Genomic DNA, 23,397 nt, shown 5'->3' with positions numbered 1-23,397 from the left:
TCACCACATAGAACATTTATATGCTAATCGATTTATAAAGTACTTACCGCATTTGAGGTCTTGATTCATAAAAGTACAAGACAAAGTGGTTAGAGCAATCACACCAAATTACATCGCTTCTCTGCCTTTTGGCTAAGATCAAGTGTAGTATCTGGGGCAGTGGTGGCCTAGCGGTTAAGGAAGCGGCCCCGTAATCAGCAGGTTGCCGGTTTGAATCCTGATCCACCAAAGTGCCACTGAGGTGCCACTGAACAAAGCACCGTGCCCACACACTGCTCCCCGGGCGCCTGTCATGGCTGCCCACTGCTCACTCAGGGTGATGGGATAAATGCAGAGGATAAATTTCACTGTGTGCACCGTGTGCTGTGTTGCTGTGTATCACATGTGGATAAATGGAATCACTTCACTTCACTTTACTTTACATTTGGTTTTACAGGGGCATCTGTGGCCGAGAGAGTGATTCCGAATACACATGCAGCACATGAATTAAATCACAAAGCATTGTGACTTTTTTTCCATAGACTTTAATGTTATGACAGACCAAAACAGTCTAAAAACAGCATATGCCTAAAAGGCTTTCAATCCAGCTGCCAAACCCCAGCGACCAGGTACAACTGCCAACCCAAAATGTGTTTCGGTTGCCAGGGGACGTCTTCTCAGTCATTTTGTTTGGCTCACTGTTTGGTAATAGCAACTAAACAGAAATTCTGGATTAAAATTAAATTTTAAATCTCCCCAAGTGAATCATTTACACATTAACATTAATGTATTTCTGTCTGTTGTCATACGTTTCTTGTTCTTGCAGTGTCATTTTGTGCCTTTTAATTGTGTTTTAATTGTGATGTGTTTTTCAGATGGATAACTCAATTAGCCCCCCTCCCACTGTACTTTCACTAGATTATAGGTCTCCATGGATGGAAAATGGCTTCAACGCAGTAATGGATAATGCTCACCTATATAGGCCACAGGGAAGCCCAATTACAGTATGGCACTGCTGGCTTATCGTTTTTTAGCTGTGGAGCGAAGGAGTGCCGCTTTAATAGTTTCTCCGTGCTGTCACAGGGCATTACTGGAAGAGGCAGCTTTGTCTTATTCAGGCGCAGCGCTGTGCAGTCGGTGCAGCATCATCAACAGCGTTTGCTGACAATGAATAAGACGTCTAAAAGACAAAGGTGGCTCATTTCACTGCAATGGGCACTACATCCTTAGCATTAGGTGCTAAACGTTGCTGGAAGTGGACATGCTATGAATAGAAATTGTATTTAGAATGATCAGAACTTCTGTTTTAGAATAATGACAGTAATGTTGCATTAATGAATCTATTGCACAAATTGTATTCAGTTGTCATGAAATTCAACGGCCTGACCTTTTATTGCATGGCCTTTCATTGGTGAATTACTGTTTTTGTTGCTTTTTTATTTTGCGGGTGGGGTGGGGTACATTGTTCAGTGCTATGCATTAATTGCCTTGCACCAAAGTTCCTTTAAACGTCCATCCCACCACTGCGGTGAGGAGTTTGATGCCTCTGTTTTCAAGGTTAACCCACTGTCATTCCAATCAGTAAAAACTGTTGGTATTCACAGTGTGGTTCTTCAGAAGAGTTTCTGCAGCAGAGGAATCACATTTCTCCCCTCGGAGGGCTTCAGTTTGGAGATCGCACAGTTGTGAATTATTGATGTGTGGGGTTTTCCTAGTCAGGACGTGATCCCGTTTTGAAAGCGAAGGAGCGACATGTTTAGTGCTGGCTCATGTCTTGTACTCATGGTCTTTGTTTTTCTTTCAGGATAGTGATAGTGCCCTCTGTAGTGCAGTCAGGAAAAAAACATCAGCATGAACACAGGTATGTGAAATTCATACCTCCTCAAACCCATTGCACTCTTTTTAAATTCATATATTGGCTGTTTAATTAAATACCTCAACGGCAGCTTTGGAAAAACAAAAATGTGAAACACCTACTGCAAGACTTGGCACCCAGTGAGCCGAGCCATCCGGTTCCCATTTAGCTTCCAGCAGAGATGCAGCTCCAGCAAATTAGCATGTGACTGGTATTATCGGTGTTCAGGGGTGGCAGTCTGCCACACTCTGTTTATTACACACACACACACACACATGACTTTCTGACATCTAAAACTGGGGAAAATGCATGGATATAATTTTTTTTAATCAATGCCTCGCTGATTGGTTATGCTTGCTAATTACTTACCTATGCACCACTCTCCTGGTCTGCGTAGGACCTTAAGTGCCCCAATTGAGCTGTTAGAATGAGTGTCATTTGCCTGCCAAAGCATAACTCACATATTGCCTTGTAATAACAGATTGTGCTGATTGAATTGCATGCTGGGAGATTGGTGCTGGTAATAAAATGTGATTTATTGCTTCAGCAATCATCCAGACATGAGGTGCCTGCCCAGAAGCCATTTATTTTTGACCTATAATTTATGTTCAGCAGTTATTATTACACAGCCTCCACCAGTATTTTTTTCAAGATTGAGAACTTCTAAGCAAAATAAGATAAATGAAGTCATTTTGCTTTAGTTTGAGTGTCGCAGGTTGAAGCTTTTCATGATTTTTTGAGAAATTATTTGGCTTCGGTAATGCATGTGCTTTTTTGTACTGGGGTGCATGAGCTTTTTTTTTTTGTTTGTGTGTGGTGTGTGTGTGTGTGTGTGTGTGTGTATGCATGCACGTTGCCATGGAAAATGCGCTTTCTCAGATAGCGGAGGATGTGCTCGCAAAAGCGCCTCGCTGTCTCTCACGCTGGCCCCCATGAAGAGGGTCCAGAGCTCCCCAAACCTTTGTACAGCTGCAGGTATTAACTTCCACAGCGCTTTAACACTCACCCACCCTGCTGCACACACAACAGAACAGTGCCGGAGAGGGCTCGGTGCTCCGGCCTTGGCAGAACGTCAGCACGGTAATGGAGACATCTGAGCCTCTGAGCTTTTCAGCCAGATTCAGCAGTTCAAGGCACACTTAGAACCATTGGTTTCCAGAATAAGATACTGAACTTGATTTGCTTCAGGGATCTGCCCCTGTAAACAGTTATTATAATTTGCTCTGGTTGATGTTAGTATTATAAGCATGAAAATACTGGAAAATTAACAGGATGTGTATGATAGAGAAAGGTCTGTAACTGTATTATTTAACACTTGCACTTGAAAACAGACATAAAAATGCTCCAAAAGCAACAGTTTCAGACCGAACATGAAAAACATGATAAAAATGTTGTTTGGAAATCTATTCAAATGATCCAAATGTTGAAATGGAAATGCAGTTGTCCTTTGTTGCTTTTGTCTGAAAGCGGCTTTCTTTCCACTATTCCTTTTTTCTTTTTGTGTCTATTTGCCCTGATCATTCATGACCCATCCTTCTCAAATATTGTGTCTGTCATTCGGAGCCATTAATCTTTCTTTCTCTTGTCTCCTTGACTTCATTTCACCATCTCTCTTTGTTAGCAGCTCTGTCTCGCACTAAACAACTCAATCTATCAATCTTTGCACACCCTGCAAGAATATCTAAGAAGCTGACACGTACTTGTTTAAGAAGTACTAAAGGACACAGAAAGTGGACACAGTCCTTTTCATATGTAAATGTGGGGCCATTACTGATATCTACATTAGTTAGATATTGCAGCACAGGAAAATTAGTTCCCAGTGTTCCGAACTCTAAATAATGGCAACTAGTGACGTTTTCTAATATCGTCACGTTTAGTTTCATCTTGTGTCTGTGCCATGTAGAAAATGGTGGTCCTCAGGGCGTACAAAATGACTCTGCCATAGGACATCACTTGATCCAGAGGCTGTGTTTGAAATGTAGCTTCCTTTAAAGTCGTCTGAATTAAGATGCATGACACCCTTCAGCCTTGCTGAGCCGGTGCATTAGCGATTAACGCTCCTCCCCTGCCGTCCCAGTGAACCTCCCTGAGTCTGGAACTCCATGGGAGACAGCAAAAAAAGCTATTAAGGCCTGACAAAGATATAAAAAAACACTCTCCGTGCCCCATTAATTTTTAAACATGGACAGACACACACTATTCTTTCCTTGCATTTATTTGCACTGTGCATTTATAATAAAATCATAGAAGCTCCATTTTGAGTAGCTGCAAAATGTATCTGCATATCTGTCTAGACCTCCAGCTTTGCTGTTGCCATTTCAGCAAAACTGCAATCCCTCCTCACAGTAAGTGTGGCCAAAGCAAAAATGGCATCAGCCAATTAAAGCACAGAGACACAGATATTAATAAACCAACAAAATCACCGCACTACTCAGAAATCTGCCACCAGAGAGACAGTCTGTAGAACATGAATCATATTTCACTGCTGTGCATGTTCTCTTGCATTGCTATTATTTTGAACTTGCCAAACAATATACTGTTATTAATTAAACTAATAGGTGACATTTCTCACCTCATCTCAGTGTACGTGACTTACATTCATTCAACGTTTAGGTCGTGATCATTAGATTCAGCAGTTTGCTTACCGTACTACATTCTTTTCCCCCAGGGAGTGATTCGCACTCATCAGACTCAGGTAATTCATTTTTTCAGCTACTTACATATGAAATTAGAGAATTATAGCAGTGATTGAACAGTCATCAGTGGATTGCATCTGTTGTTGTCTTTGAGGCCACAGGCACTCAGTTTCCATTGGCTGTTGATTGGATCAGTATTCTGACTTGATCAAATCAGAGATGGAAAGGACAGTAAGATATTCTGTGATATCTGCTGCTGACTGGGACAGAATCTGTCATTAAACATGAGTAATAAAAATCAACTTTAAAAAAAAAACACATTCACTCAAATATAATCAATGCAATCAATGTAAATAATATGATTCCACTTTCCGTATTTTACATGGGCAGTTAACCTTTATTTCTTGCTGTTAAAATACCTACAGTCCAGTAAATGTGCATTAGCAATCTATGATAAAAATGTGAAATAAAACTGGGTGTGTGTTTGAAAATTTGTGTGTGATTTTGTGTTTTCTGTAACATTGTGTGAGTACCTTTGGCTGACTCTATGCACGCCCTTGTCCGCAGATGTGTGGCGTTCCCGCAGTGCCACAGATGGCCTGAGGAATGGAGAAGCAGGCAGCTCCTCACTCACAAGTAAAGGTTTCCGGAGCGTCAGGCCCAGCCTGCAGGACAAGAAATCTCCCACCCCGGTAAACCCTGCTGCTGCTAAATCATTTGCCACACATTACTGCACCCAGACTATCCACTATCTTTATATACACATTCACAATTTACACGCGTGGCATTTAGCAGACGCCCTTTTCCAGAGTGACTTACAATAGTTACAGGGACAGTCCCCCCTGGAGACACTCAGGGTTAAATGTGTTGCTCAGGGACAAAATGGTAGTAAGTGGGGTTTGAACCTGTGCTGCCACCATGCTGGTTCTGCTGGTTCAAGTGCATTGTGTTTTATATATAAACATAGTATAAAATGAATATAAAAGTGCACATTGATCAGCCCACAGCACTTCACCACTAGTAATCTGAAGGTTCATTACTGATAGTCTCGTGCTCAATTAATTTCACATTATTAAGTTATTGGACAAGAACACTAAATCAGAACACTTTTGACAGATTTGCAGAGTTAGTGTTGCTCTGCTTTTCATTTATAATGCAACAGAATTTTTTTTTCTATAACAGATAAAAACAATCAGTCATTTAAAATGATTTGTTGAAATACATAAAGTACAGGCAAATCAGATTTTCCGCTCACTGGCAGTCTTCGTGCTGTGTTGCAGAGCATTCGAGAAGCTAATCAAAATTCATTTGCTGCTTCAAAAAAGTATGTGTGTGAAATTACAGGGCAGCAGCGGTCTGGCCTCAGATCTCCTCAAACCATCTCAAACTGTCGGAATTTTGTGTGAAAGTAATACTTCAATTCACAAGTAATCTTCACAGCAGTTTTTGCTCATTAATTTTCTTCTTCTAGGATTCTCACTTTTTTTTTTTCTAACGTGTTTTGTGTTTCATCTTTCTCGACTGGCTCACTCTGGTGTCAACCAGGTCCCCCTCCCACCCCCTCGGAGAGAGAGCTATCATTTACCTCCTACAGGTGTTAACCCTCCCTCTTACAGTTCACTGGCTGCTCTGGATGACCCGTCTGGACCTAACTTCATATCTTTATCACAGGGTGATCGACACATAAATAAAAAATCCTGCACAGTTAGCGAGACTAGCACAGCATCCTGTTCCTACTCTGAACAAACCAGTTCTGCCTTCTGCGCCTCCACCTCTGCTCCTCCACTGATCCCCTCCTCCACCATTGCTGTCGATAGTCCCAGCAGCAACACCACAAAAGTCCAAATTCGCAAGGTCTCGTCCCTCAAACTCACTCCAGCTACAGCTCAAGACCCCCCTGTCCACAAGTCCGATGCAAATCCACCGTCCTTCCCTAAATCAGACCCTCCCAAGTATGCATCTGCTTCATGTGCACCCCCTTCCAAAGACACCACCCCTGCGCTCCATAGTGAGACACACACTGCCTCTCTCTCCATCCAAATCCCCCCCCACAGGCCAGAAACGTCCACAGAACCGGTGTCCAAGGATCCCCCACAGCCTGCTGGAAACTTGGTGGTATAAATAATTTACACAGTGCTTGTTCTGCCCATATGCTACTAACTTTCCTCCACAGCTACACATGCACCTTAATCAGGCTGATCCAGCAACTCAAGGTTAACTGTCTTACTCAGGGACACAATGGGTGTAAGTGGGGTTTGAACCTGTGACTCTGTGGTCTTCTGGTTCTTTGTTTGGTCCCTGTGTAATCCAGGTTTACCGATATTGTGTGATATTTCTTCATCCTACAGCACGAACTCTACACTTTCGCCACTTCAGAACCATATTTAACCGATTTGTTTGCTTTTCCACCTCAGTTCCTCTCACGCCTTCCCTCTCTCCCTCCTTCCTTTCACCCTATCCTCTAGCCCGATGTATCACGAGGTGGCACTTCCTCCCCCTCGGGAACCATGTCCCCCGATCCTGCGTCTCGCCGCTCCCCCTACAGTCGTGCCATCCAGTACTCCCCGGACTTTCTGTCCTCCGCCCTCTCTCCAACACCGTACACCCCACAAGAAAAGGGGGGTGCAGGAGGGGGAAGTGGTGTGTTTTGGGGCTCAGTCTCCCCGGTGGCCTCACCAGTTACCGTGTCGGCTCTCAGTCACTACTCCTCGTCCACGGCCGTCCTGGAGGAGCTGCAAATCTGTGGGCTGGACTCCTCCCCCTGCACATCAGCCACACCTTCTCCCTCCTTCAGCCACGCCTCGGTCGCCCCCAGTGACGACCACATCCTAACTGCCATCACTCCTGCCACAGGCATCACCATGGCTGCGGTCACTAACGTAACTATCCCAACCAACCGCTCTGGCCCCATGCTCTGTGGACACACTTATGCAACCATGCAGTCAAAATCAATGCCTTTCATCACCTCAAATGCACCACGCTGCTGGCTAGCTGCCTGCATGCATACACAAAAATGCACTTCAGATGCATGTTGATCCTATCCTAACCCATTTTGATGAACATATTTCATAATTCATGCTTTGGTTTTGTCCAACTAGTGTATCTGTTACTACTTACTGCATTGCTATGGCAAATCTGTGCTCTGTATGAACTCATTCTACATTGTGCTGTACATAACCTGTAATAGATTCTTGTTGTTGTTTTTTTTTTTGCTATTAAATGTGATGGAGACTTTTCCACATGAAAAAGCAACTTTTAAAATAAATGACCAATATTTTCATAATTAATTAACTATAAAAAAAATTATGTTTACGTAATGGTAACCTTGACTATTGTCCTACCCTCTGTCTGTCTAAAATGTGTTGTGCCTGTTACACTTTCATGTTAGCTACTCTAACTGAATGTTTTCTGTAGCATTTATTTTGTGTAACCATTCATGCCATTAGACAATGTCTTTCGTCACTGTGATGCATCGGTGCTGCAGTCCTGTAGGTCCCACCTGCTCACTGACTCACCTGCTTTAAATGTCCTCAATTGATCATTTTCATCAGTCTAACATCTCTCATCTCCCCTGTGTTCCTCAAAACCAGGCAACAATAAACGGCAGTTCAGGCTATGCGGAGAGGTCCTTCTCACCTCCTGCCTACCCCCCTCCACCACCCAAATACAGCCCAGGGGTCATACGTGTCCAGCAGAGTTTCAGCTCAGGTGAGCTTCTGACAAATAATAGCATTATAGCATTTCTATAGCTGTTCTAATCCAGTGGTGGATGCATCGGTAGATACCAATTTATGTAAATTGTCTGATTATTCTTGTTTATGAAGTTAAGATGTGAAAGACATTTTCCTTGCTTAAGTTTGCATAAGACCTGCTTTCATCAAAGGCCAGCACCCTGAATCCCTGCTTGAGGGTGGATATTTGTCTTTAGTCATCCTATCAGTCTGGTTGATTTGCTAGGGTAGGGCACGTCTGCAGCTGTAATGATGGTGGTGCAGTGTAGTTGTTACCATACCTTGCGGCTCTCGCTGAACCCTTTAATGTTGCAAGACCACTCTTGTGTGGGCAGTTAAGAGAATTAGTGAAATCAATCAGTGAATTCATAAAATCAATGCTTCTCGGTCACCTTTGGGCAAGTCTTCCCCAAACATTGACACCAAGTAGAGTCAGTCAGTTTTGATCAGTCATGATCAGAATCATCCAGTCTTTTCAATCACAGTACATTATTTACTGAGTGATGAGCTGGATCCTTCGGAGGTAGCGCGAAAGTTTAAATGGCCATTCAGGTACCTTTTCTTCCCATCAACAGCTTGAAGGTCATTTGTAACACCTACAAAGTTTTCAGTAGCAAGGGAGTTATCTTCTTAAGCTCTTTTTTTTTTTAAGAGGGGACCTTCTTCTTGGTTCCTAGGTATGCTTGTCCTTTGTTTTACCCCACTTACCCCCCTTCTTTTGTATTTACACACTACTACCCCTGTCCCGCCTCTCACTCGCTCTCTCCCTCGCTCTCTTCTCTTTTTCTCTCTTAGATTTATCAGAGTCAGTATCACGGGGGACGGTGGTGCAGGGTCAAACTACGGTGAACAGCACCGTGCCCATTGCTCGTTTCTCAGAGGAGGAGAAGAAAGTGTCCGTAATCAAAGCGCCACATTACGAGGGCATCGGCCCTGTGGACGAGTCGGGCATCCCCATTGCCATCCGAACAGTGAGTACTGTTTGACTTAGTATATTGTTGGCAGACAGGATTGGTACCGTTCGTCCCTGTTGAAAGTGTCAAGTGCTCTAGTTTCAGGAGGTGGGAATTTGTTTATGAATCACACTTATTTCTGGTGGGTGTTTTATTGTTGTTTAATTTGCCAAATTGTACAGAGAGGGGCTGGTAAGTGGTGCTTTTGTAGCAATTAAGGTTTGGTCTGAAACAAAAAATTGATTTGCTTAAAAGCACTGTCATCAGGCTTTCCAACCTGAACTGGTCTGAACTGGTAGCTGATAGAAATGTAGTTGCATGAAAGGATAGGTCTCCCTTAGCATATTAATAACTATTTTTTCTTTTTTTTTAACAGTAACTATGATCCAAGGTTTCTGTCCTATTTGACTATTTGACTAGTTAACATTTTAAATGGTGGAGTTATTTTTATGGTATTTTCAGTGCATTTTACATGAGGGAGGGGGGAAATACCTCAAAGCTCTGCAAAGCCTCTAAGAACATTTTCTGGTAACTGGAATGGTTACTATGGAGCCTACATTGGCCCATCTCTGATTATCCTTCAGCCAGCTGGGTTTAGTGGGCCCTGGACTGTCATTCAGGACTAAGACAGCTTTATGTCTCATAGAAAGAGAGAGTTTGTCTGTTGTAATCACTTTATTGCTTTGAGGCCTTTAGGATGATTTTCTCCACTCTCGTTGCAGCAGGAAACATTTAATTTTCTATTTGTGACGCAGGTATTCATCAGCAGTGCTCTTGACACCCACATATATCCCACGTTCTCTCGTTTTATTATGTCTGTCTTCCTCAGTCTGCCTCTGCTTTTTGACCTTTCTGTCCTTTTCCACATCCCCATACTCCCCCTCATTGCTCTCTCTTCAGCTCTGTAATTGGCATGTTTGTTCACTGTCAGATAATGGCCACAGGTTATTTCCAGAGTGTCTCTGCGGACAGCATCCTTTCAGCAACCATTTAAATTTACTGTCAGACAGGCCACCAGGACAAGAGCAGATTGGCTAGTGTGTGACTCTGTAGGCAGAGGGAAATGATTGAAACTCTTTGGTTTATATAGACAGTGGACCGGCCGAAGGACTGGTACAAGACCATGTTCAAGCAGATCCACACAGTTCACAAAGCAGGTGAGAAATGTAATTCTTTTTAATTACATTGTTTATGTTGTAATACTGAATATTGAGCTCGTATTTTTGCTCTGGGAGTAGTGAGACATTTTTTGTAATACAATTTAAAACCCATAAGGGAAATATAGATTGTTGTGTTTTACCTTCTTAATTTACATGTTTTACTTACTTACTTTTCTTCTAATAGACTAAATTTGATCTTGGAAATAAAAGCTCCTGTGAATAACATTAATATATTGCAACCCAGAATCAGCACCTAAATCACCCAAATCACTTTCATTATTCTGTAATTGCCTGTTTTTTATGTTGTCACTACATTGAATAAATTCATGGAATGGGCATATAAAGGGTCGCTGATCTTTTTATGGGCTGACACCATGCATCTTTATCCTGCTTAGCTGGCACAGAGGGTGACAAGATAGCATGTCACAGCAAGGCTCATAGACCTGTCCAGCACTGTTAGATTTGCTGAGCCACATAGCTGAGTCTAATCTGTTGCTGTTAGAAACTGCCCTGCCTGCTTGTGTATATTCACCTGCATCCTTATCTTTAGTAGTGCTGGCCAGAAATCTGTCTATGTAGGACTGCACAGAGAATTTGTTCACCCTATTAACACTTTTGCTGCGTAAAAATGTTTTCATTACTAGGGCAATTTTATGGAAATGGCACAGCATACACACTCATGTTTTTTTTGTAGCATTGGGATAAGGATGTTTTTTTAATCTAATGAGGCTGTTTTTATTTTCATCCTTCCCGTTTTTTACTGCCAGATGATGATTATGCCGACATGTACAATGCTACATACACTGTCGTCAGCAATGGTATGTATGGATTATTACAGTCACAGACCCATGAACAGTGTATTTCAATATTCCTTGTTGCCTCATTTACAGTTCTACTTTTTTCCTTTTTTACATCTTTCAGACAACTATAATCCTGTCCATGCCCACCCTCCACCTCGTACACACACATACCGCCCACTCGCCAAAACCACAGACGAAAGTGCTCCGTTCCTCAGAGACCCGTCCCCTGTGCCTCCGCCCCCACCTCCTATGCCCTCCTTGCTGCAGCTCAGGTCACGTGACAGCGACCGGGGACGTGATCTATCATATGACATGTAAGATATGACATCCCACACACAGGTTTGGTCTTTGGTTGGATGTATGGATTGAGGGATAAATGTGCTTAATTCTTTCAGTTCTTAATTCTACAGTTAAGAGAATCCTGTACTAGTGCACGTTTTAGCCATTTAAATACTGCTTTGTATAGCTACTATATAAATGTGGTAAAATATCGGACATTTTACTGTAAAGCTGAGCTCTAAACGAGAACGCCAGTGGCTCTAAAATGACCTTCTGATATGGTACAGCATCTCTGAACTAGTACTGCTTGTGCAGTGAAAATTGCATTGAGCTGGTTCTGGTGCATTGCAGGGCTTTAAACGTCCATTCTTCTCGGGAATAACTATTCTTTTTAAAAACTGCAGGAATGAATGGGGCCCTCCAGACAGGAAAGTAGATACTCGAAAGTACCGTGCTGAGCCCAGGAGTATTTTTGAGTATGAACCAGGAAAGTCCTCCATCCTGGAGCAGGAGAGACCGGTGAGTGCTCTCACTAAATGAAAATCACACTTTTAAATCACATTACACTAGTGGGCAACCAATTCATTTACGTAAAAAAAGGAAATAATTACCCTCTTCATTGCCCATTCCTGCACTTAACATTCAGATTATATATTTTTATTCTGTGTTGAGTGGGAGATCCTTTATATGTGAAGAAAATCTACTTAGAACACAACAACAGATTCATCTTGATTTTTCATTTTTCAGTTAACGATCTTGACTGTCTCTTTTCCCAAAAACAGAATATTTGTAAATCCACAGACTGACTTCATAACACATATTATGTTCCAGCAGCACATCTTTATATGAACCATTGTTATTTGGAGAAATTCCTTAATGAGGAGAAAGACGTAGGAAGCTGTAGGTTCTGCTATGTAATTTGATCATTGCGTGAAGGAACATTTCTGTTGCTGTTGTTCTTCATGGAATAAAACAGAATCCCAGAAAAAGTGACTTGTGACAGTGTGAAGCTGAATGGAACCTGTACAATATGTGCATATAAATGCATCTCGAATGAGGTAATGAAATTGTTAGAATGTTTAACCTGACCTTTACTCATGCTTTGATGTAGAAGCGACAGTGGTTTAGTGATGTGATCAAATCTTTTTTTCTACTCACCATGCTTCTTTATTGGGCTTCATCCACTGAATGTGCTAGCATGCTGAATAGCATCAGTGAAAGACGGGCATGTGGAATTCAGTTGAGCCGTGGCTGTATCGTATGGTGTCATTTCACTGCTTTCTCTGTCATTATTTTCCTTCATTGCTCTCTCACATTTATCAGCCTGTCCAGAGAGTACTTTTGATGGAAAAGCCATCTTTAAAACAATGGTTGTTTTGTGTGTGTTTGAGAGAGAGCAAGACTGCTTGTTAATGGGTAATAGGATTTTTTTTAGAACTAATGCGGCTAAAATGGTGACGTATAGTCAAGCGCCTAGAAGGCCTGATGGACCCATGAAGTGGTTCGCAGCTAATAAACTACGTTTCCCACAGGTAACTGTGGACCTAAATGTCAACCACAGCCCGCACTGCAGCGTGCTGAATCATAGCCCCACTTTGGAGTGAAACGCCAGCGGTTATGGCAGGGAAAAGTGTCCCAGGTGGGCATGAGTGGGAGGTGTGGGAGAGCTGAACGCAGTCAGGGCTGCAGGGCGGGGGAAGAAGTTGGGAACATGCTGCCCTCTACTGGATTAAGCTCAGCATTGCATTTTTCATAGTGCCTATGAGCACCCGATGACTTTTTTCAGTCACCTCTTAGCTTAAAGACTTTCAATCTTTATTTTTAAAATAGCTGAGCTGTTACATTAGAATTTTTATTGTTAATGTGGAGCCACAAACAAAGCAGCAATGCAGAAACACAAACGAATGAGAAGAACCACCATTTTATGTCTGTGTTTGTGAGTTTTTGTACCTGCGCGTTACAGTGATTGAACCGCTGCTTTTTCATTTTACCTGTTGAGGCGCTTTCCATCCTGACCTTGTTTTCTCTTCCATCACCTCGCTCCTTAGCTGCTGCAACTCTGCCGAGCTCTCAGCCATTAAAATCCATCTCCACCCTCCCCTCTCTCTCTCTCTCTCTCTCTCTCTCTCTACTTCCTTGCACCTCCTTCTTGTCCCCCTTTGTTGCTTTCCTGCTCCAGACATGTGGTTTAAGCCCTGATGACATAGATATAGAGAACGAACCTTGGTATAAGTTCTTTTCTGAGCTGGAGTTCGGCCGGCCGGTAAGTGAGGGTCCTGCCTTGTCCACTCGTGTCATGTTTGCTCTGTCTCCCCACCCTCATCCACCAGCTTTCTTCACCAGACTGGCTGGAGAAAGGCAGGCTGATGCCCCTTTGCCTCCATGGAAGCCCAGTGCTTGGCATGCTGTGGGCGGCAGCTACTGTGTTGTCTCCTGCTTATGTGTGCTTGTGTGCTCCCTACCAGCCACTTGCAGACACTGCTAAAGCATCATGGACATGACTGAGCATTGAGCCGGATGTGTAGGATTTAGAAGTACATAACCACTTTTACATGTTTCTGCCAAAGAAAGTTGCACGATTTAAACTCATTCAATCATATGCACTTTTCTGAGAGACTATTTGAGAAGCTTGCAGTGGATACTGCAATATTCACACCCCTGTTAAAATACAAGGTTTATCTTATGTACAAAAATGATGTTAAACAAGTTTTCCCACCTTTAATGTGACGTATAAGTCATGATGTGCTATGATGATATTTAGTTTATGGGCGTGAACACCTATGCGTCCAGTTTATTGTAACTTTTCAATATATTTAGTTATTTTTCTTTTGTATATTTGCCCCATAACAGATTTGTTGTATTTTTCAGTTGGATTATACAGGTTACACATCACATTCAAGGTGGGAAAAATAACGTGGTTTCATGTTTTTCATCACAAAACCCTGGCATTGAAATAGGGGTGTGTATTTTTTTCATATCCACTGTGTAATAATTAGGGACACAATTATTGCCGACTCCTCCCCACACCCAGCTTGTAAGGTTAGTAATACCTTGGCTTGACAAATGACATATCTCACATACTAATAAAGAAGACTGTTTTTTTTAGACCTTTACACATCCCCTTTGTATCAGAAGCCAGTGTTCAGTGTCTGAAACTGTTGTATGTGCTCAGTTTCACTAGTGAGGTTTTGGTTGCTTTGTCTTTGTGTGTGTGTTTGCTCTAACAAATGTAACACTACTGCAGTCCATACTCGCATTGTGAGACAGAGGAACAGTTCACTCTCCACTATGCACCCGGTCACGTAGCCAAAACACACAAGCACACCTTTTTTTTTTTGACGATGAAGAGAAACATGTACAGCGAGACCGACAGACTGCTAAACATGGCTGCCTGAATGGCACCAATCTCATGTGCTTTAAATGTTTCAGCATTCATCTAGCAAATAATGAGGACACAAAGGATTATTGGATAGCTACATTTACAGCATTTATCAGACACCCTTATCCAGAGTGACTTACAATTAGTAGTTACAACAACAGTCCCCCTGGAGACACTCAGGGTTAAGTGTCGATTCTAAGGGACACAGTTGTCGTAAGTGCAGTTTGAACCTGTGACTTATGGTTCTTCTGGACTTCTGGTTCATAAGTGAGTGTGTTACCCACTAGGCTACTCCCACCCAACTTTTTCTTTATGAGGCTGTATGTGTGTACTCTTATATACACCTGTTTCCTACAAATCCACAAATGACAAATAATACAAATTTACAATGTTTAGGGAAAAACTACTTTTTTTTCTCCCTCTCACAACCTGTATGTGTTTGTGTTGTAGTAACACCATTAACATATCTTGGAAATAGAGAAAGTTGTATTTAGTGTAAGTGAAATGTGTAACCTGTCCCAGTTGAAGCCTGAAACCAATATTTTAGACATTTTGACAAAGTCACAAATTACAGAGCCACCAGACAGTTTTACCTCTGTTAGGGATGTGGTTTCAATTTGGACAGTGAGTGAGAGAATAAGTGAGTGTGCGCCTGAAAGTAATTACAGCCGGAGTAAGCGCCGGAGTCCTGTGTACATCCTCCTGTTTCGCTAACTTTTGTCACTGTCTCCACATGTTCTGTTTTTTTTTCCCCCATGATGCCACTCTGCTTCTCCTCCACCTCATCTCCACTCCTCCTCTTCTCACTGCTGCTTTGGGGCTCAAGCCTCCTAAAAAGCGGCTGGATTATAATCCAGACAGCTCCTCTCGTGCCTTCACCGAGGTAATTCCCTGCCCGCACCATTCCATGCTGTGCCAGATCGCCCTTCGGCTTAAAGTCTTCTGATTGACCATCATAGGGCAACATAGTTCAATTCCAAAAAGCGAACTGGTTTTGCCAGTTGTAGTTGTCTGTTTTGTATTATTGTATCATTAAGGTGTTATTAAGACCTCCTGATCCTTTCTGTTATAAAATGTGCTCACTGGGAAAAAAAATTATGCAAAAAAAGTGCATGTTAGTATCTTCTTCTGCCAGGTCTTTGTGTCCTTTCAAAGAAATTTTGCAATTATTCATTATGCATCCATGCTGATTTAATTGTATTTTATTTAAGACAATCCTGACTATCACCATGAGCCTCATGTGTGGGATAAAGATGTCCAGGGTTTGTTCGCTCTGGCCCTGGATCAGTAATGATTGATGCGCACTGCTCTATGATGCCTCGTAGCTCCACTCCAGACTCCATTCCTGGTTTTAGCAAGGCAGCAGCACCCCATTGTAAGATCGAGGCTGACACTTCTGTAGTGCTTTCTCTTTGTCGTTTTGGAGAGAACCTAGGGAGGTCAAGAGGCAGGGTTAGAATTAATCACCGTGCCGTTTCCCAGCGACCTCCACGGTTTGGGCGGGCTATGAGGACAAGGACTGCCTGGCAGCAGAGGGCCGGTGCGTGATGGTCGAGCTTTGTTCATAGAGACTCAGGCTTCTCTTTTGTTGGCTGCTCTATTCCAGACTTCTCTGTACCTCAGCCACGAAGAGAGAGCACCCGACCGACCGTCAAGGTGAGTCAATTGCTTTGTTTTTCGCTCTTTAGCACCCTTACAGAGACAGGGACTTTACCACAAAGGACAAAGCATCAGCATCCTGATATGCCTTCACTGGCCAAGTCGGATGATCATTTAGCAGCCCATTGTCACGTTTTGTTGTTCACACATTGTGTGTGTGTATGTGTGCATGTGTTTGACAGTCGTCACACTCTCCCTAGAGCTGCATAAATTACCCATTGATCGTGGAGCCTCTATTGTGAGCCAACAGCAGCCCCTGTGCCCCCCCAGTAAGAGCTGCACGTGCAGCCCAGTCCCACTGGGGCTCTTTTAGCTGCAGTGTATAGTGCTTTACATGCGCACTGAAGGATAAAGAAGAGTCTATGTCACAGGTTACCGGGCTCAGGACAGGCATATGTTCTCCATTTATATTTTGAGTCAATTTCTATTGGGAATGTTTTGTGGACAGTGCTGCCAGCGACTACAGAAAGAGGCGGAAGTCGGAGCCGACTGTGAGTCAGCAAAACGCTCACAGTGAGCAGAATGCCGTACAGCCGCAAGCCCACCAACCCCACAGAGGTAGCACACTGAAGAAACCCGCGGCCCACTCCTCGCCCTCATCACCATCCCGAACTAAAGGTACTAAAGGAACGTTCATGGTGTCTGTAAAAGTTAAAAACCCTTTACGTGACAAAGTCCATGTTATTTTTTTACTTCATTCAAAACCATTCAAGCTACCATTCTAGAGAAGCAGAATGATTAGATACTTTCTAATTTTACTTTTCTCTCACTCTCTCTATCTACACACTAAATGTCTATTATATCTTCTCTCACATGCTCTCCTTCTTCTCCCTCCATGCTGCTGTGTTCTGGATGTGTAAAGTCGGTGAGGTTAGTGAGATGTACTCACCATGTTTGAGCTCGGGCGTAGCGGGCATTGCCCGCTCTCCACCCCGTTGCGTCTCAGTCCCACCCTGCCCCTCTTCTCCCCCTCCCCCTTCAAGAAGCTCAAAGCGCTCCATCTGCTTCAAGAACGGCTGGCAGACGTGTCGGCAGGACACCGAGAGATGGAGCAGTGCTGAGGATCCAACGCCACCCAAGCTCAAGTCCCGCAGCTGTGATGACCTCCTCTCTGATGGGCACCAAGCTGGTCACACCAAAGCACCCGCTGGCCGCACCACCCGGTCAGAGAGTGCCGGGTCTCTGGTCTGTGATGGTGAATCACCCCAGTCGTCCACATCATCTGAACCGCATCACCATCATCGGAGAAGGGCCCATGATGCACCAGGTTTCCTCCAGCTGTATAAGAAAATGCATCGCATCAACCGGGCCGACCTGCTGTCATCAGAGGTCATCCGTTCAGTCCAGGCCCGGATCTTGGAGCTGGAGAGGCAGCAACACCGGAAAAGACTGACGGGGTGGGCACCCTGGGGTATGGAAGTGCCGCGGGACATGGTACCCACGCGCATCTCAGAGTATGAGCAGCTGATACAGAAGTCCAAGTCCATGCCGAACCTAGGTGACGAGGCCACACCATCAGGTGCGACTACACCTGGCTCCTCGTCTCGTGCCAGCAGCAGTGGCTGCCCAAAGCGCCGCTTCTCCATCGAGTCGCTCCTGGAGGAGGATGATCAGCACAACCACATCCATGACCCAGCACCATCCTCCGCCTCCCTTCCACCGGAGAGGAGGCCTCGAAGCCCACCAGAGGGTCAGCCACGCCCAAGCTCTGATAGCCTGATGCCATCATCATCTGCCCCAGCATCCACTCCAACCTCCACATCTACGCCCACAACACCAACGCCCAGCCAGCGCCACACATCAGGAGCAGCCTGACTATTCGGACAGTGAGGTCGACGCGGCCGCCTCAGACTTGAGTGACTTCATCCAGATGGAGCGCATGTCCTACTGTAGTGAGAGTGACTTCGACCACTGCTCCTTCACCTCCTCAGAGAGCATCTACGGCTCGGGACCTCACCAGCTCCTCCATCACAGTCACCACCATCATCACCACCACCATCAGAAGCCCCACAGCCAACAGAGCCTGGGACAGAGTCAAGGCTTCCAGCACCGTCACCTCATCAGCTCCTGTAAAGGCCGCTGTCCTGCGTCCTACACCCGTTTTACCACCATGCTGAAGCACGAAAGGGAGAGTGCTCGCAAGGACTCACGACCACCATCCACCACCCCCATGTCCTCCACCCAGCGGTCTTACACCCATGAGACTGACCCAGGCCTCTCCAAGCTGGCCTTCTTAATCAGCCCTGTGCCTTTCCGCCGGAAAAAGGGCTCCCCACCCAGTACAAGCCAGAGGCGTGGCCACTCTCGTCCAAAAGCCAAATCGTCTGTCTATGAGGCGCTGGACTTCGCATTGCAGGACATCTACGACCACATCCGAGCAGAGAAGCGGAAAGGGGAAAGCGCGCGCCTGCCAGATGACCGGATCCTCCGTCGGTTGTTGAAGGAGCTGATGCCGGACGTGCCAGAGAGGAGCTCTTCTCTCAGGGGCCATCGAGGTGGGCACCACAACGGGGAACCGTCCCCTATCTGCCACCAGTACCACCAGCCTTACCTCCACCAGGGCCAAGGCTGCCCTAGTGGCTACGCTTCACCCAGTGGAGCTGTACCCAGTGCCTCTCACCAGAAGATGCAGCATCATGCAGACGCCTCCAACAGCAACCACCACGACTACTCAGGTGGTGAAGCTGAGGCTCACAGCTCACTTTTGCCCCACAGCCAATCATGGCTCAAGAGCTCTGCAGTCCTCTGGCACCACCCCAACTCCTTGTTATCATGCCTGCACCATGTCCATCGGGGTTGTGTTCCCAGAGATGTGCATGTCTTTCATTTATGCCTTTCCCTTTTTTTAAGTTTATTTACCATTTATTATACGTATATGTACAATGTGTAAACAATTATGATTTGTAATTATTTATTTATTCACATTTGCATTTTTTATAACTGTGTTTGCCTGCAGTATTGTCTTTCTGTGCATGAATTGTACCGCCATGAACCTTGAACCCCATTGTCCTGGCGTCTGTCATGGAGAAATAAATATTATTGTGCTTTGGTTTAATTTTCCTTCTGTTGGTCTGCTGAATGACGTCACCGTTGTACACACCCTACATTGTATCTGTTGCCTGCATGTATAGTTACGTGGTGACATCTTTGCTTCTAAAGACTTTTGACCTTACCCTTTATATTCTATACCAGATCAGACACATGATGCGGGCCGCCACACTCCTCAAAGCCGGAGACCCACACCAGACAGAGAGGTGAGCTTAAATTATGTTAAAAAGTATTTATTATTAGCATTGTGTCAGACTATGTTATTTAAAAGTATGCCTTTAAATAAATAGTGTGATGGGAAAAGCTTCCCTTCTCCCTCCTTAGCTTTCAAGATCATTCAAAATCTGACTTTGTCTGGCCACAAAACTGTCACTGCACCTGTAATCAGCCCTCGCAGTAGAGGCTCATTTGATTATTATGCTTCATTATTACTTGGACAGAACTTCTACTACTTTATTTGTGCCTGAATGGTGGCTCTCTCTCATTGTCCATAGGTCTCATCTAAGCAGATGACATATCTCATTCTGTCTTCTCTCCTCCATCAGAAACAGCCTGCCAGAGCTATATACGATTTTAAGGCACAAACGGCCAAGTGAGTACAACCTGTTGGTGCAAATGGCACCAGGGCACTTGCATGTTTATGACATCTCGGTGCAGCAACGTTCAAGCTTGCATCTCATGCATGTCCGCTGAATGTACTGCTCATGTTCAATATTTCTGTCACGACTACGGACTTACGGGGGAAGGAAGCGCAGAGGTTTGACATGCTGGGAACGGGGTTTTATTAATAAAAACAATAAAGAAATACAAATAAACAGCGGCGCGGTGGCCGAAAACGATTTAACTTAAATAACGAACTGAAACTAACCCGTAGGCGTGTGGCGATTGCCAGAACTCAAAGCACATAAAACTAAACAAGGTCAAGTTCGTGCAGAGAGTTCACGAAAATGCCAGCGACCCCGAACGGGCGGAAACTTCCGGCATTTATGGGGCGTCAGGATTGGGTTCCGGTGTGGAGCCCAGCCGCAGGCAATCCTGACAGAGCCCCCCCTCCAAGGGCTACGTCCTCGGAGCCCCAACAGTACCATCAGTGGAGGCGGCGGGGCGGATGGCGGCAACCACAGGGCTCCTGCCTGCTGTATCCTCCCCTTGGAGGACCCGGTCCCTCGGGCTGGCTCCCCGGCATGGTCAGGCGTGGCGGCCCCGGTCCCTCGGGCTGGCTCCCCCGGCGTGGTCAGGCCTGGCGGCCCCGGTCCCTCGGCTGGCTCCCCGGCGTGGTCAGGCCTGGCGGCCCCGGTCCCTCGGCTGGCTCCCCGGCGTGGTCAGGCCTGGCGGCCCCGGTCCCCTCGGGCTGGCTCCCCGGCGTGGTCAGGCCTGGCGCCCCGGTCCCTCGGGCTGGCTCCCCGGCGTGGTCAGGCCTGGCGGCCCGGTCCCTCGGGCTGGCTCCCCGGCGTGGTCAGGCGTGGCGGCCCCGGTCCCTCGGCCTGGCTCCCCGGCGTGGTCCCGCTGGGTGCGGCCCCGGACCCTCGGCCTGGCTCTCCCGGCGTGGTCCCGCTTGGCGGCCCCGGACCCTCGGCCTGGCTCCCCGGCGTGGTCCCGCTTGGCGGCCCCGGACCCTCGGCCTGGCTCCCCGGCGTGGTCCCGCTTGGCGGCCCCGGACCCTCGGCCTGGCTCCCCGGCGTGGTCCCGCTTGCGGCCCCGGACCCTCGGCCTGGCTCCCCGGCGTGGTCCCTTGGCTGCCCCGGACCCTCGGCCTGGCTCCCCGGCGTGGTCCCGCATGGCGGCCCCGGACCCCTCGGCCTGGCTCCCCGGCGTGGTCCCGCATGGCGGCCCCGGACCCTCGGCCTGCTCCCCGGCGTGGTCCCGCCTGGCGGCCCCGGACTCCCGTACCTGCACACAATATCAGGGCCGATCCATCTGGGTAATGTGGGCCCTGTCTCCACATGTCCCCTCTGACACGTCTTGTGTCACCCCTGCACCGCGCAGGGAGATTGTCCCAGAGCCTCTCGGCGACTGTTCCAGGCACCCCGGCTGGTGCCTTCTGGGACTATGCAGCCCTCTCGCTGCAACGGCCCTGGTGCCAAGGGGGGGCATTGCCAGACCATCCGGCTAGCCCTTCTGCGTCCGTTGGGACAAGCAGGCCCTCTTCCTGTCTGTCCCAGCTGGGTCCTCATGCCTACCCGGGGCTCTATGGCGCTCCACCCCTCTGGAGCAGACGCAGGCCCATGCCTGGCCCGCCCTCCTCACTGGCTACCGGAGGACCCAGCTCCATCGCTTCCCCCCACCTCCCCTCCCCTCAGGGGAGTCCCCAACCCGAACTGCACCCCCCCCAAAAAATTCTTTGGGGGAGCACCCCCCCCGGCTGGACTTAGGGGTACCTTGGGGCTCGTCCACCTCGCCTTGGACCGGTGCAGTCAGGTTGGGAACTCCCTCCCTGGGGTTCGGCTCTGCTGCTGGGTCACCATCTGGTGGACACAAAGAGGGGAAGTGGTGGCGACATACGGACACATATGCCACGCACACACACACAGACAGAGACAGACAGAAGAGAGGGTCGTCTAGTTCCCTCTCTGAGCACTCCGGGACCTCCTCAGGGGGCACAGCCAGGATCTCGGGAGGTGCGACCTTCGCGCTCCCGCCAGTGCTTGGTCTTCTTGCCCCGGATCCTGACTGGCGCTGGATGTGGTGGAGGGGCAGAGTTTCGATCCCTGGCTCAGGCTCTGGCCGATCAAACTCCGCCCTCAGTCTCTGCTGGAAGTCCCGAAAACTCCTGTCGGTCTCTCCCTGCTGCCAGCAGCGTCGCTGGAGATGGTGGTGGGCGTGTGCCGTGGGGGTGGTGGACGTCTCTTCTCCAGCATGCGGGGCGCTGGTGATGCGCTGCCGTTCAGCTGGGGAACGTCCGAGCAGAGGGAAGGCGGGTCGGCGACTGGAACTGGGAGGGCATCTCCCTGTGAGGCAGTTCCGACAGTGCAGTTGCTGGTTGGCGACCTCCTGTCGCCCTGTTCCACCAGCTTACGCCCGCATCGCTGTCCTCCTCCTCACTGTTGTCGCACCTCTGGGACTGACGTGGGTTTCCACTGACCTCGCACGGACGGGCACGATGGGCGGAGCCATCCCGGCACCGACTGCCCAATCGGCGTCATCCTCGTGTTTGTCCGTCGACCTCATACCCTCGGAAGTCACGTGGATCTTCACGGATGTCGCGACAATCTCGGACGCGCGCGCTGGGTGGAGCCATTCCGGCCCCGACTGCCCAACGAAAATCCACGTCATTGTCGCTTTCGTCATCCGTGTCCTCCCACCTGTGACTCCGAGGGTCGTCCACCCTGCGGACATCCTGGACCCAGGGTGCGATCAACTCCCAGGGACAGTACTCTGGCCATTCGGGCTGGAGGCTGCCCATCCCCTCGCTGGAGGAACGCCGCCGTTGTTGTCGCTTCTCACCCCCCTGGAAGTGACGTGGGTCCCCACGGACCTTGCGACGATCGCAGACTGGTGCGATGGGCGGAGCCCAACTCTCGTCTCCCGTGCTCTCGTCGTCGTCCGTGTCGTCCCAGTCCACGGGGAGCCTTGCCAGCAGCGCAGAGTTCTTGGCTCGACATGGCGAAGATCGTGGGGGTCGCATCTTCTCTGCGCTCGCTGCCCACGTCACTTCCTCGCTGCTGCCGATGCCAACGTCCTCGCTCCGCCCACTCACCCGCCGACGTTGTCGCTTCCGGGTTTCGCGGAGTTTCCCGGTGGTGACGTCATCACTCGGCGCCGCGTACCACGGCTTCTCGGGGAGAAAACGCTCCACCAGAACGGGCGGCGCGTCTCTCTCCCTGGCGTCCGCGTTCACCGCGCCGGGCTGCGTCCTTCGCGGCGTTTCTTCTCTCCTCTTTTTACCTCTGCGCTTTTGGGGGGGTCGCTGGCATTCTG

The 23,397-nt window shown here is 47.3% G+C and overlaps 1 protein-coding gene across 1 annotated transcript in view; it reads left to right on the top strand.

Moving 5' to 3' along the window:
* The first annotated feature begins 1,152 nt into the window (after window positions 1-1,152).
* Window positions 1,153-23,397, top strand: part of sorbs2a (sorbin and SH3 domain containing 2a) — a 29,705-nt gene continuing 7,460 nt past the window's right edge. The window contains exons 1-20 of the mRNA XM_028975750.1: window positions 1,153-1,172; window positions 1,784-1,840; window positions 2,714-2,809; window positions 4,503-4,529; window positions 5,038-5,162; window positions 6,936-7,349; window positions 8,061-8,178; window positions 8,997-9,172; window positions 10,245-10,311; window positions 11,082-11,132; window positions 11,236-11,428; window positions 11,798-11,912; window positions 13,573-13,656; window positions 15,599-15,655; window positions 16,379-16,428; window positions 16,880-17,049; window positions 17,294-18,152; window positions 18,223-19,106; window positions 19,624-19,685; window positions 19,974-20,071. Of these exons, the coding sequence (XP_028831583.1) occupies window positions 1,831-1,840; window positions 2,714-2,809; window positions 4,503-4,529; window positions 5,038-5,162; window positions 6,936-7,349; window positions 8,061-8,178; window positions 8,997-9,172; window positions 10,245-10,311; window positions 11,082-11,132; window positions 11,236-11,428; window positions 11,798-11,912; window positions 13,573-13,656; window positions 15,599-15,655; window positions 16,379-16,428; window positions 16,880-17,049; window positions 17,294-18,152; window positions 18,223-19,106; window positions 19,624-19,685; window positions 19,974-20,071 (3,656 nt within the window). The 5' untranslated portion in view covers window positions 1,153-1,172; window positions 1,784-1,830. The remainder of the gene's footprint in view (window positions 1,173-1,783; window positions 1,841-2,713; window positions 2,810-4,502; window positions 4,530-5,037; window positions 5,163-6,935; window positions 7,350-8,060; window positions 8,179-8,996; window positions 9,173-10,244; window positions 10,312-11,081; window positions 11,133-11,235; window positions 11,429-11,797; window positions 11,913-13,572; window positions 13,657-15,598; window positions 15,656-16,378; window positions 16,429-16,879; window positions 17,050-17,293; window positions 18,153-18,222; window positions 19,107-19,623; window positions 19,686-19,973; window positions 20,072-23,397) is intronic.

The sequence above is a fragment of the Denticeps clupeoides genome, chromosome 4 (assembly GCF_900700375.1).
Source record: "Denticeps clupeoides chromosome 4, fDenClu1.1, whole genome shotgun sequence".
In the NCBI taxonomy this organism is placed as follows: Eukaryota; Metazoa; Chordata; class Actinopteri; order Clupeiformes; family Denticipitidae; genus Denticeps; species Denticeps clupeoides.
This window is presented reverse-complemented; position numbering and strand designations above follow the sequence as displayed.